The sequence below is a fragment of the Coregonus clupeaformis genome, unplaced genomic scaffold (assembly GCF_020615455.1).
Source record: "Coregonus clupeaformis isolate EN_2021a unplaced genomic scaffold, ASM2061545v1 scaf0095, whole genome shotgun sequence".
Classification (NCBI taxonomy): domain Eukaryota; kingdom Metazoa; phylum Chordata; class Actinopteri; order Salmoniformes; family Salmonidae; genus Coregonus; species Coregonus clupeaformis.
Window position 1 is genome coordinate 647,470 of NW_025533550.1, and position 13,761 is coordinate 661,230.

General features: G+C 43.4%; 1 protein-coding gene across 6 annotated transcripts in view; it reads left to right on the forward strand.

Annotated features, from left to right (window-relative positions):
• LOC121556544 (RNA binding protein fox-1 homolog 2-like) overlaps nt 1-13,761 on the forward strand; it is a 35,552-nt gene that overhangs the window by 14,067 nt on the left and 7,724 nt on the right. For 5 of the 6 annotated variants that reach the window (XM_045213283.1, XM_045213281.1, XM_045213279.1 and 2 more), the window contains 4 exons: nt 7,259-7,459; nt 7,635-7,799; nt 8,114-8,167; nt 8,333-8,425. In XM_045213283.1, coding sequence (XP_045069218.1) covers nt 7,259-7,459; nt 7,635-7,799; nt 8,114-8,167; nt 8,333-8,425 — 513 coding nt within the window. The remainder of the gene's footprint in view (nt 1-7,258; nt 7,460-7,634; nt 7,800-8,113; nt 8,168-8,332; nt 8,426-13,761) is intronic. The other variant, XM_045213280.1, reaches the window with a different exon arrangement.

Consider the following 13,761-nt stretch of genomic DNA (forward strand, 5'->3'; position numbering starts at 1 on the left):
CGGTTGCTATTTTTAAAGGAACAACAATTCAATTACATAAATTAGGTCTGTCTGTTCTTTAGCAGCGATTCTTAATTCAGTGCAAATGCCAAGCGTTGTGTCTGACCCCTTTTACTTGAGCGGTGTGCTAGTGAGGTCGTTTCATGCATGACTTTCCACCCAATCATCAGTCGGAAGCGTCGGTAAATAGGAAATAAACACTGGAATACTGCGCCGCACTAGGAGAGGGACAGAGATGGCAGCCTTTAAAGATAGAATGTGTATTATAATATGCTGTGAGCTTTGCTGTACCGTATTGTTATGGCATCTGTTCTCTTGCCCTGGGCCACTAGTGCTAACAGATACATTCACTGGGTACATTTCTATTCTGATTTCTCAATTCATCCTTCATAGAGTGTATATGTTTATATGCAGCATGTATGTGTAGGAATATTTGTTCCTACAATTCTGGAGAACAGGGAAAGGGATGTGTACATGTGTGAGAATAAGGATTTGTTTAGGATGACCGTGTAAGTACAGGCCTCTAGCCTACACTGTTCTCGGTATCTGAGTAAGCCTCAAGACATGTTTGGGTATAGGAGAGGGAGTACAGAAGGAATAGGGGAGGAGGAGAGAGGGTATGGGGGGGAGGAGCGAGAGGTAAAGAAATTATGCAGCTGTCTCTGTATACGTATCCCTCTATGCTCTGAGCGAAAGGGACAGGTGCCCCAAGAACAGTTGTCTCGCTCTCACTCTCTCTCTCTCGCTCTGTCTGTCTCTCTGTCTTGCTCTCTCTGTTTCTTCTCAACCAACACCCCCTCACTCTCTTATCTCTCTGAGACACACACACACTTTGTTGAAGGTCGAGACTCTCGTGTGTGTGTGTGTCAGACTATCGTCATATCATTATATTTGAGGGGTGACTCAGTGGTCCCATCAGTGTGTTCCACCAGTGTCTGACTGAATACCCTGCTCAGTGCTCTGCTCTGCCTGCATTCATGCGTTGGCCTGTACACTTCTCTTTCAGCAGTACCTTGGAATCCTGCTCCCTTTACTGTTTGACCTCTTTTCCCTCTGCCTCTCCCTGGGGCCCTAGCAGCTGTTATCGCAATGTTTTCCTTTAAGAGCCCCAGAAAGAGGGGGATGGGACGGAGAGAGGGAGAACAGGAGAATGTAAATTGATTTTAAAGGTGACAGACAGCCCACCCTTGTCTTTGCAGGAAGGCCCATAGGAGTCATAGTTGTTCCAAAAGGATAGATTATACACAGATGGACTGATAGAGAGAGATATGTATAAGTGAGGTAGATGGGTGTAGCCATATAATCGAGACAGTGAGATGGATAGTTCACTGGATAAAGCTAGTTTGTTGTGTGACGCAATAGAACGCTGAATCGCTGACTTTGCAGTTCTGTGGATCCAAAGTTGCAATTCACTTGAAAGGGGGATTTTTTGTGGAGAAGCACTGGCACAGTAAATTATAGTTTCTGTTTATTACGTGCTTTTACTACAGAGCTCTTTGTGCTAATAGGGATAGCCTAGCACTGAGAGAAAAAGAGAGGGTTGGAGAAATAGAGAAATATTTGCAGAGCCCCACCCAAGCGTGTGCCCTAAGGCATGGGAGAGACGCCTACCTGGTTCACCAGAGACACACACACACACTTACATAAACTATGGAGGTCAAAAGCTCTTGACATTCTGCACAGGCTTACAGTACCAGTGATTTATGATTCTGCCCCCTTCAAAATGGTCTATTAGTGTTGTTGCTATGACAATCATTCATTGATCTAGGTAGGCGTGAAGTGTCACTAGGAAGTGTAACAACTTTGCACAGGCCCACATGGCATGAAGCATACACAATGTCTTGAGCCATGCTTCAAATGTAATAATAATGGATTATTTAATGGATCCGGTTAATAGTGCAAAAGCTTTTACTATTGGGATTGTGGAAGTCATCTTTGCTGAGGTCCATTTGAATGTCCATTTGTATCCACTATGGCAGCACTAAAGTGATTTACTATTGAAAACGAATGATACACTTTCCAAAGGAGGGCAGAATGTGAAATCAACAAGCCTTGCTCCAACCGCTCAGTGCACAGTGTGATTGACAGGACAACTGTCATCTAGGCACTAGTTTATGTACACATATGAACACGTTGGACATGGGAAAGCCATTTCGATTTGGTGTTGAGCACTTCCTGTCTTCTGAACAAGATGAACTAGTTCCATGGTCAATGACAATGCATTAGAAGAGGCGGAACGTCATATGTAGTGTCAATATACTCCTGTGTGTGTTCACCTGTGTATGTGTGTGTGTGTGTGTTTGTCTGGGTCTGCGTGCGTAGTTGCATGGTTGACAAGCGGTACAGGAAAGCAATATTGATGACAAATATTGTCAAGCATGTCTGTCTTGAATGTGTACCTTTCATAAAGAGTTGCACTGGAGCCTAACGGACCAGTAATAATAGACACAATACAGGAGAGATGACAGAGAAAGTGGTGTGCGTGTGATAATCTGGAGCATGCATAAGACCCTACAAGGAAATGGATGTGGGGGTGGAGTGGGAGGGACTTCATGACAAGCAGACATGTTACCCTATAAGGAGATGTGGAGTGGGAGGAGTTTACGGGCGAGCTAATGTTCTGTTGCTATGAGGATGCCTGGCAGCGAGGTTGATTGGGGGGGCAGGATGGATGTACGGTCCCGTCTGGATTTTATGAAGCGTAAAAAAAAAAAGGGTGGAGTTGAGGGGGAGGACAGGGAGAACAGCAGCAGGAGGAGAGAGGGAAAGAAAGAGCGAGAGAGTGGGAGGGAGGAGAGTGATGGGGAGAGGGGGCGGCTTAGGAGGATGGAATTATTTAACAAGGAAGGGGGGGGTACTTCTGCTTCTGCAGGTCATCTTTATAATAATTTTATGTTAGAAATGTATAGCTAGAAATGTGAAAAACGATAGCTGGTAAACGTGCCAAGAATGATTTGAATTGTATACTGTTAAGTTCTGTGTATAATGTACTGACAACAGTACTGCACCTTTCAATTCCTGCATCATCTACAGTTCAGTAGTATCCATTGAATACCACTGACCCCCATACTTAATACACTCCAGTTCTTTAGAATTAGGCTGTAGACTAATGCCATACACCCATTAGACGAAGAGATCCCTGAAAAGTCATTATTCATGTCACACAGCCTAGATCTGGCCTGCTTAGCCTCGGTTATCTACACACGGACGGACACACACACACACACACACACGCACACACACAGTGACACTGCTGCAGTCAGACAGGGCAGAGGAGTGCATTTTATAACATGCCACTCTCCTCAAACTCACTAGCTAGCCGGTGCTAACTGACCCGAAAGTAAGTCAGCTGCAGCTACTGTCTCTGAATCACAGGCTCTGCTGAACTGACGGCATAACCTTACACAACCAGGGACACGCGCGCATTTACAAGTGTGAGTTGACAAGATGCGTGACACATATCTGTCTACAGGACACCCCACATCAGTGACTATCTCTCCCTCTCTCCATCCCTCTTTCTCCATCCATCCCTCTCTCAGCCATCCCTCTCTCCGTTACGCAATCTATGTATGTATTCAGCAGATGCACTTATCCAGAGAGAATGACAAAGCAACTTTCAGTCTAAATCACATAACAAGGCGTTCCTGACAGACCAGGAGACCATTTCAGTCTAAATCACATAACAAGGCATTACTGACAGACCAGGAGACCATTTCAGTTGACGCTTGTCCTCTTGACATGGCCCTTGCCCCAAATGCCACCCTATTCCCTATATAGTACACTACTTTTGATCAGGGCTCATAGGGCTCTGGTCAAAAGAAGTGCACTATACAGGGAACAGGGCTCCATTTGGGGCATACCCACGGTGTACAGTATCAGGGCTGTGGATGGCCTGTGTGGAAAATGGAACATGAATATTGTCTTTGAAAGGTCATGCAGTCGTTCAGCTAAAATAGAAGAGGTGGCTCTATTCTGTATTATGATTTGGCAGAATTGGAAAAGAAAGCACAGGGATATTATTTGCCAATAGTTCAGCTTCAAGGCTTTTTCCTAGTCTAAATAGAACAGTCCACTGTTAGAAACATGTACAGTGGGAAAGGACATGCTGTTTGGGATAGGGGCTTGGGGGTTGCCCTCTTTAAAAAATATATATATTTCTGTTTTGTAAGAATCAAAATGACCCAGGTTTGCCCAGCGTCCCCGGCTTGTCACAGGTGCAAGGCAGAGAAAGGTCAGGAGCTGAGACAGATGGCACACACACACACACACACACTCCGTCCTAACACTCCCTCAGGGACTCGGAATATATTGTACCACACAGCAGGAAAACGCTTCACCCAGTCTCTCACTCACTCACTCACTCACACACACACACACACGCACACTCCATCCTAACACTCCCTCAGGGACTCAGGATGTATTGTACCACACAGCAGGGAAACGCTTCACCCCATCACACACACACGTTTTAGATATCACACCATTATTGCTATATGAACTGATGCTTGTTATTATCTATAGACAATGCCACAAAACATTGTCAGCTAGCTAGCAGCAATGACAAGAAGCTGACATTCCGCTAGTTTTCTTGTTATTGATTTTACATTTTAGTCATTTAGCAGACGCTCTTATCGAGAGCGACTTACAGTAGTGAGTGCATACATTTTCGTACTGGTCCCCCATGGGAATCAAACCCACAACCCTGGCGTTGCAAACGCTATGCTCTACCAACTGAGCCACACGGGACCACGGCTGTGAGATCATGTCTTGTTTTGACTGATTTCATGTCAATGCTAATATGGCAAACATTTGCTAGCTAGCTAACCAACAACTGTAACAATGTATTTCAGAGAAAAGTAATCATTGTGCAAATGTATTTGTTTTCAATAAAGATTTGGCCACCAATTGTGCAAGTTCTCCCACTTAAAAAGATGAGATAGGCCTGTAATTTTCATCATAGGTACACGTCAACTATGACAGACAAATTGAGAAAAAAAATTCCAGAAAATTACATTGTAGGATTTTTAATGAATTTATTTGCAAATTATGGTGGAAAATAAGTATTTGGTCACCTACAAACAAGCAAGATTTCTGGCTCTCACAGACCTGTAACTTCTTTAAGAGGCTCCTCTGTCCTCCACTCGTTACCTGTATTAATGGCACCTGTTTGAACTTGTTATCAGTATAAAAGACACCTGTCCACAACCTCAAACAGTCACACTCCAAACTCCACTATGGCCAAGACCAAAGAGCTGTCAAAGGACACCAGAAACAAAATTGTAGACCTGCACCAGGCTGGGAAGACTGAATCTGCAATAGGTAAGCAGCTTGGTTTGAAGAAATCTACTGTGGGAGCAATTATTAGGAAATGGAAGACATACAAGACCACTGATAATCTCCCTCGATCTGGGGCTCCACGCAAGATCTCACCCCGTGGGGTCAAAATGATCACAAGAACGGTGCCAGAACCACACGGGGGGACGTAGTGAATGACCTGCAGAGAGCTGGGACCAAAGTAACAAAGCCTACCATCAGTAACACACTACGCCGCCAGGGACTAAAATCCTGCAGTGCCAGACGTGTGCCCCTACTTAAGCCAGTACATGTCCAGGCCCGTCTGAAGTTTGCTAGAGTGCATTTGGATGATCCAGAAGAGGATTGGGAGAATGTCATATGGTCAGATGAAACCAAATAAGAACTTTTTGGTAAAAACTCAACTCGTCGTGTTTGGAGGACAAAGAATGCTGAGTTGCATCCAAAGAACACCATACCTACTGTGAAGCATGGGGGTGGAAACATCATGCTTTGGGGCTGTTTTTCTGCAAAGGGACCAGGACGACTGATCTATGTAAAGGAAAGAATGAATGGGGCCATGTATCGTGAGATTTTGAGTGAAAACCTCCTTCCATCAGCAAGGGCATTGAAGATGAAATGTGGCTGGGTCTTTCAGCATGACAATGATCCCAAACACACCGCCCAGGCAACGAAGGAGTGGCTTCGTAAGAAGCATTTTAAGGTCCTGGAGTGGCCTAGCCAGTCTCCAGATCTCAACCCCATAGAAAATCTTTGGAGGGAGTTGAAAGTCCGTGTTGCCCAGCGACAGCCCCAAAACATCACTGCTCTAGAGGAGATTTGCATGGAGGAATGGGCCAAAATACCAGCAACAGTGTGTGAAAACCTTGTGAAGACTTACAGAAAACGTTTGACCTGTGTCATTGCCAACAAAGGGTATATAACAAAGTATTGAGAAACTTTTGTTATTGACCAAATACTTATTTTCCACCATAATTTGCAAATAAATTCATTAAAAATCATACAATGTGATTTTCTGGACTCTTTTTTCTCATTTTGTCTGTCATAGTTGACGTGTACCTATGATGAAAATTACAGGCCTCTCTCATCTTTTTAAGTGGGAGAACTTGCACAATTGGTGGCTGACTAAATACTTTTTTCCCCCACTGTATAGTTACATGTTGTCAAAAATCTAAGCCAACCCCATATTTGAGTGCGAATCGGTTTTGTTGCTAAACAACCAAACCCGTCAATAGCAATCTGATATAGTAAATTAATGAAACACGTTGAATCTGTTATTTAATGGATCGTGGATCCGTAGCTGGACTTTTCTGTCAGTCTTCACCACTCCTGTCCTCTCCCTGTCCATATCCCATCCCCCTTTCCACTCCCCCTCTTGTCTCTGTCATCTCTTTCAGCACTCTCACCATTTCCATTTAGGGTAGCGATGCCCCTCTGCCAGTAAGCTAGGAATGCACTGTAGTGTGTGTGTGTGTGTTTATGAGAGTATTTTGGGTAGTTGTGGGCATTAGATTATAGCACAGCCGTTATCCAACAGTCAGCCTTTGTGAATTTTTAGGCGTGTGGGCGTTTGCATGTCAGAGTTAGTGTTAGGTGTGTCTATCTGTGTGTGGGCGTCGCCATCCATTGTGCTGCTTTTCTGTGTGGATGCTGCTGACCCCCTCAATAATAGATGGGCCTGTAGTGAATATTTAATGGACAACAGTACACGCGCACACACACACACACACACACACACCGGGGGGATGGAAATATAATATCCGTGCCTGTAAGACTTTTAAACTGAACCTCTTGGGAAAGTGGTCTTACCCCTAGTGATGTTTTCTCTCAGGCTCTCTGTCGGTAAAGGAATACGGTGGAGTATAGCCAGCCAGTTACTTAAGACCACTCACCTCTCTCCCTCTCGCTCTCTCTTCCTTCTCGCTCGCTCTCTCTGGGCTCTCAGGATGCAGCTGGTGGTCAGGAGGGTCTAGTCCCCCCATCCTTCTCCGCCTTCCCCCCTCCTCCCCCTCCGCCCCCCCAGAACGGCTTGGCCCTGGAGTACGGGGCCAGTCTGTACGCCGCAGGGGCCATCCAGGGGTCGGTGGAGGCCGGACAGGCAGGCCTTAACACCCCGACAAGCGTCCCAAACAGCTTAACGACCCACGTGAGTTGTCTGGTTGTTTTAGCCACTCATTTGTTGGGTTTTTTATTTGCACAAACTTTACAAGAGTTTGTTTCACGCAGTGAATGAGGGAGTAAGTGTCTATTAAACGCCCTACTTTCTCTGCCTCTCATTCTGCCCCTCTCTCTCTGCCTCTTTCACTCTTTCTTTCTCTCAGCAGTCAGATGTGTCGTCACAGATTGATACCCAGTTGGTGGGTACAGGAGGAGGTGGCAGCGGGGGGTCTGTGGGTGACGACTCAGAGAAGGGGACCCCCAAACGCCTCCACGTTTCCAACATTCCCTTCCGCTTCAGAGACCCCGACCTCCGGCAGATGTTTGGGGTACGAGACCAGGAATATTGTCCTTTTTCCCATCCACAACCCTGACATTCTAGTGAAGTAATCTGTGATTGATACATCCATTTTGGGACTTTTAAATGAGGGTTTTAGTTAAGCTTCCTTAACATGGAGCAGGAAAACGAGCAGATAATTGAGAGAGGCACTAAGGAATAGCATTAAAATGTACAACATGATTTATGCTAGTTTATATGTCCAGTACAATACTGACGCCTTGTGTTCAATTGTTGTATTTCATTTTCAATGCAGTGCTTTGCAGTGCCATGCTTATTGATGCTCCCCCCCTTTCTTTTCTACAGCAATTTGGAAAGATCCTTGACGTAGAGATCATATTCAACGAGAGAGGATCGAAGGTAGTACACATCAAAATACCAAACCTGTTCATTTTAACTTACATTACATAATACTCTGCACAGAATTGACATAGCTTACACATATTTCTTCATCTCCCTTATCCCCCTCTCTTATATTCCAACCCTCTCATTTTCTCTCCATCCCCAACCCCATTCCCTCTCTAGGGTTTTGGCTTTGTGACGTTTGAGACGAGCGCGGATGCAGAGAAGGCCAGAGCCGCTCTCCACGGAACTCTGGTGGAAGGACGCAAGGTTGAGGTAATTTACCCTCCAAGAACGGTGGCCATTTGGTTTTTCGTCTTTGTCCCATGTTCAGCAGTGAAATTAAGTCTGGTTGGCTTAGTATGCTCTTCCATCTCCAGTTGAACTGTCTCAAGTGGTTTCGGGAATTCTGTTTGTGTTATAATAACCCCCTTCTAGCATGGTGCTGTGGTGCCTCGCAGAAAGATCAATGCGCACTATGTCTTGGTTTTACATCACTTCCTGTTTCGTGCACTGTCCATTTGCACGTTTTGATCTTCAGCTTTATGGGTCTGCCTGGATTGCAAAGCATGCTGGGTGGTTTGGCAACAAAATGATCTGGGAACAGTGTTTTATGTGACACCTTTACACACACTGTGCCTCTGAACGCTGCTTATGACACGGCATGCGAGAGGGCATATCTTGTTTTCTCTGCTGCACCCCTTCTTCTTATCAATCACCACCATCACTTCCACGATCAGAAGCCGGGGTTTATTGGTGTTCACTATTTTAGACAGGACATTCTCCCTCTCTTCCTTATTTTCTTCTGACAAACAACCATGCTTGCTTGTGTTTGTGAGAGATTCTCTTGCATGGGCTACCAATCGTGTTTCAGAAGACCGGTCAGGTGATGTCATAAAAGATGGCCGCCTTTTCTTTCCCCTACATTCAGATGCCTGTGTGCTTGATTGTGAGTCAGTGCACAGTATTGAAGTAGTTTGATTACGTTGCTGTATGTTGACATTGCTGCATGCATTAGGTGTTGGCAGGTGCAGATATTGGAATGAGGCTGCCATAAGGGAGTGTGGTGGTGAAGTGTTTGATCTGCTGTTTTTAGATTCACTATTGATTTTGGGTCTATATATCAGTTATTAAATAAAGGCAACCCACACTAATGCTCACCCACACCTCATACCCTCACTTGCATCCCCTATTTCTAAGAGTAATACCTGGTTTGATGGGAATGAGTTTCGCTGCGATGCCTCAATGTTTCTCTTTGTCAGCATGACTTGGAAGATCTTGGAAGAAAAACACCTCATGCTCTGCCATCGCTTTGGCTCTTGGTTTTCTTGGTTTTAGAGCCATGCTTTATTGTGAGCTCTTCTGCATGTTCTCAACTGTTATGCACTCCTCTGTTGTGTGAATGAGGGCGTAAGCATGTGGGTGTGAGTGAGAAAGAGATATACGGGGGAAGAGGCGGAGAGAGAGTCGGAGAGAGTGAAGAGGGATGATGATACGGCTGTCTTCCCCTCCTTTTCCTTTTCCTCCATCTCTTTCTCCACTCTTTCTCTATCTTCATGCCAGTCGGTCTGTCTATCCTTGTTTGTCTCTCTCACCTTATCAACCTGTGTTTGTTTGACCCTCCACAGCTGTCCATATTAGGCTTGGGCGGTATCCAGATTTTCATACCGTTCTTCTGCCATCCCAGGATTTATGGGATTACCGGCATAGCACACAAGGGGCGCTAAAAATGCAAAAAAGCCTGTTGGGTGTCTATTACTAGAATGCTAACCAAATAAGCATAAGTAATAGCGAAAACATAGATGCTGTTCGCTAAATGCTAACGAGCGAAAACGAACAAACGAATTGCAAAGACAGGCAAATCCAACTCATAATGTTATACAATCATAGCTAGTAGCTACCGAATGTCATTTTCGGTGAGTGTGGACATGTACAAGCCAAGGTGAACGAGATAAATTATGCAAATGAACAAAGTTCTCAAACGTTCTCAAAAGTTCTCTTCTCAAACACAGCAGAAAGACGTTTATAAGATATTCGATGGCAAACATTTAGTAGTGAATTGTGTAAGTGTAACTTCATTACTTCATGTGTGCTGCAAAACAGAGACTCGGCGATTAGATATAGAACGCTATGGACTCCGCTTTCTCCCGTTGTGCTATTTACAGACAAACATTTGACTGGCTCAACTGTTCTGGGGAACTACGGTAAACTTCAGAATGTAAAATAATTTGACCGGTGAAATGAAGAACGCAATCTGCTTTATCTCCTAACGTATTGCACAAGTTGACTGCAGGTATTAACTTAAAAAGTAGCTACAAATATTCACATTTATTGAAAAACTTCAAATAAATAGTTTTGAAGGTATTGGAAAATCATCCCTTGGCTTTTTCCAAATACCCCAGTATACGGTATATATGGTATACCGCCCAAGCCTAGTCCATATACCGCTCTCTCTGTCCGTCCATTCTCCTTTTTAAGTGTACTCCAAAATAGTATTTAGTTATGTGCAGTGTTGCGGTCGTTATTTAAAAAAAGTAATAGATGACCTATTCTTTCAGCATTAATTAGTTAATTTACTTATTACTCCCTGGGAAAAGTAATTAGTTACACTACTCTTTACTTTTGCGTTACACCACAGATGGTTGCGCAACCTCACTCAATGTAAACAATGTCACGCTACATAGGCCTATGCACCAACACAATTAGCCGAATATTGACAGACACAAAATCTACCATGGATAAGGGCAGCATTTCCTCTACTACAAGCTTGCTCAGCTCTCCCTGGGTTACAGCCTGTCCTCCTGAACGATTGGAATCAAACCTTGGATGTTTGGATGAGGTAGGCCCACAGTCATCTTCAGCAGCAGTGGAGAGGTGTTTCTCACCTGGGCGCAGTGTACATTTTTACAGTGTTATTCTTGTCACTTTGTCCTTCCAAACCAAAGTAATGGGAGTACTTCCACGCTGGGAAAGTAAATGTTTTAGAAGCGTCTGCCGTTTTTCCATCTCCCTTAAGCAGTTAGTAGTAGAGTGTGCATGCATAAACAGGAACTTGGTGAGAGGACGAAAACAATTAGAATCGGGGACGTTTTATTTTATATTGCGCCAACAGAGGGAATAATAATCACATGTATTTGGATCAATAACTGTAATAGGAAGGGAATGATAACAGAAGTAACTGTAATATTATTACTCAAATTTGAACAGTAACTCCATTATATTACTCGTTACCACAAAAAGTATTATTATTACTGTAGCACGTTACTTTGTAACGCGTTACCCCCAACACTGGTTATGTGTTGATAAGTTCTTAGAATATCAGTGAAAGCTGGGCAGTGACTTCTCCCTGACCCATAGGCTTCTAGATTGATCCCTCAACTGTCCCTCTCCGTCTCCCATGTGTATGGCTGTATCTGCTCATATGAATTGGGTATTTGTAGTAGTTGCATCAATAGAGGTCAGCTTTATGTCAAAAGGCAACCAATCACCTGTGTCTTCCTGTTGACTCAGGACCTATCTCATGACATCACTTCCTCTGTATACCTCAGGATGGGGGTGGTTGCTTTTCATCACCTCATTGGTTGTTTTGGTTTTGGTTAATTTCTTATTATATTTTCTCTATTTCCCCCTGATGATTTCTGTGTTGTTGTCAGTCTCCACGGTAACCGCTCGCGTGTCCTCACACCGTTTCCCCAGCAATGGTAAGTTGTGTACACATGGCATCATTTTTGAATGTCCCCCCCCATCCGCCAAATAAAGATAAAGTGCACCCTATACACACAAAAAAAAATACAATAAAAGAGTCCTTGACCCGGCAGGGTTTGATCGAAAGGATCTGATTGGCTAATCCTGTGATTGATTGTGGAGCTGGCAAATAAAATGCTGATTAGATTAGAAAACCAATGGCATTTGACCGCATGGCCTTCCAGCCTCTATGTAACATTAAGATAACCTGATATAAAATGCATCTGTAAGCGCACTATAACTACCACTTTATGCATTAATTCCATTCACCACTCTAACTGCATTCAAACATTAATTCTAGCGCTATTTACTTCCTGCATGGTTGACTATGTCTCTTGTCATCTGTATCATATAGTGCCACTGTCATCTCTATGTTATGTATTAGCTACCTTTCTTTAGTGAATACCAAACGGTAGATTCCTTTGATTCAATTTGTTTGGTACATTAGTAGTGGATTGGCATGATAAAGCATGAATGCGATGTTGTAGAATAGAAGTCAGTCTTGGTAACTAGACAGTAGGTTTTGTGCGCTGGCTGTAGTTGTCACTGTAGAAGGCCTAAGGGCAGAGAGTAGTCTATTCTTCACATTAAAAAGGTCAAATGACTTTGTACAAGCTAAGGATATGCAACTGATGTACAGTACATCAAACTAGTGACCAATGGAGACCACCGCTAGAGAGAAGATAATCTTGAAACCATCATCAGTACCACGTCTGACTCTTAATAGGATTTTATTGAATTGGATGATGTGCCCAGACTTGTTTTTTTAGTTGTTTTTTTTGTAGTGGTTTGGTTTTGGATGGTGTGTGATGGTGGTGTCTGCTTCTAGTTATTTGTAGTGTGACACTGAATTGCAATGCCTGAAAGTGTTTCACGGTCACGGTCATGGTTTGATTTGTTTTTTTGAGGAATGACATTTGCATCCCCATATCCTCTCTCTCTCTTTATTCTGTCCTCTCTCTGTCTCATCCCTCTCTCTATCCCAGCTCATGTATTGGATCTTATATCTAGGCAAATGGTCAGACGTTTTTTCTTTGTTTTGATTAGTTTGTTCCGCATCTTGGTATTCGTTTTTTTGTTCATGAAAAAAAGGATTGCACATGTGGATGAATTTCTCTCTCTCTCTCTCTCTCTCCATCATTTATGTGTTCCCATGTCTTTTAATGTGGACTGGCTATTCTTCCTGCATCCCACTCTCTTTTTCTCTCCTCCCACTCTCTCTGTATGATGTGTGTGACTTGATTGGGAAGGCTGCCAGAATGTTTTGATTGGTCTATATATGCTGCATCTGATGCTTGCTGATTGGCTGGTTTTGCTCACCTTCTGGTCATGTGATGCGCTCTTGATTGACTGGCTGCGTGTAATCTGTGTATGACCTGTTCAAGTGATGAAACGTTTTGCATCGTGTTCAACAGAAGCTTACTTCACCCTCTTTTCCCTCTTTTTAAAGGTCGCAATGCCTGTAATGGTCTTGGATTTCTTTTGAATGCCTTAATCTGAAATTTTTTTAATTTTTGTTTTGTGTCAATGGTTAAATTATTGTATGTGCAAAGCTGCCTGTGAATACTCACACATTCCTTGTTTTTTTCCTTCAAAGGAACGCATGTATCAATCAATTACCATCACTTTACATCAGAACAATTAACCTCTTATCCAAGTGTAAACACTACTGTCACTTTATTCAATTCATACGACTCACACAGTAGCAGATAAATGTTGACAAGTACAAACGTAGGTTTTCTAGTAATCTCAATGTATTTGCGTTAGTTACATATGTATTAATAATCTGTGTTAGTAATGTCATAGCCAGTTCTATAAAGTGTATTTAGGCACTCATATTTCAAATATCTAGGGCCTATTTGTTCTGG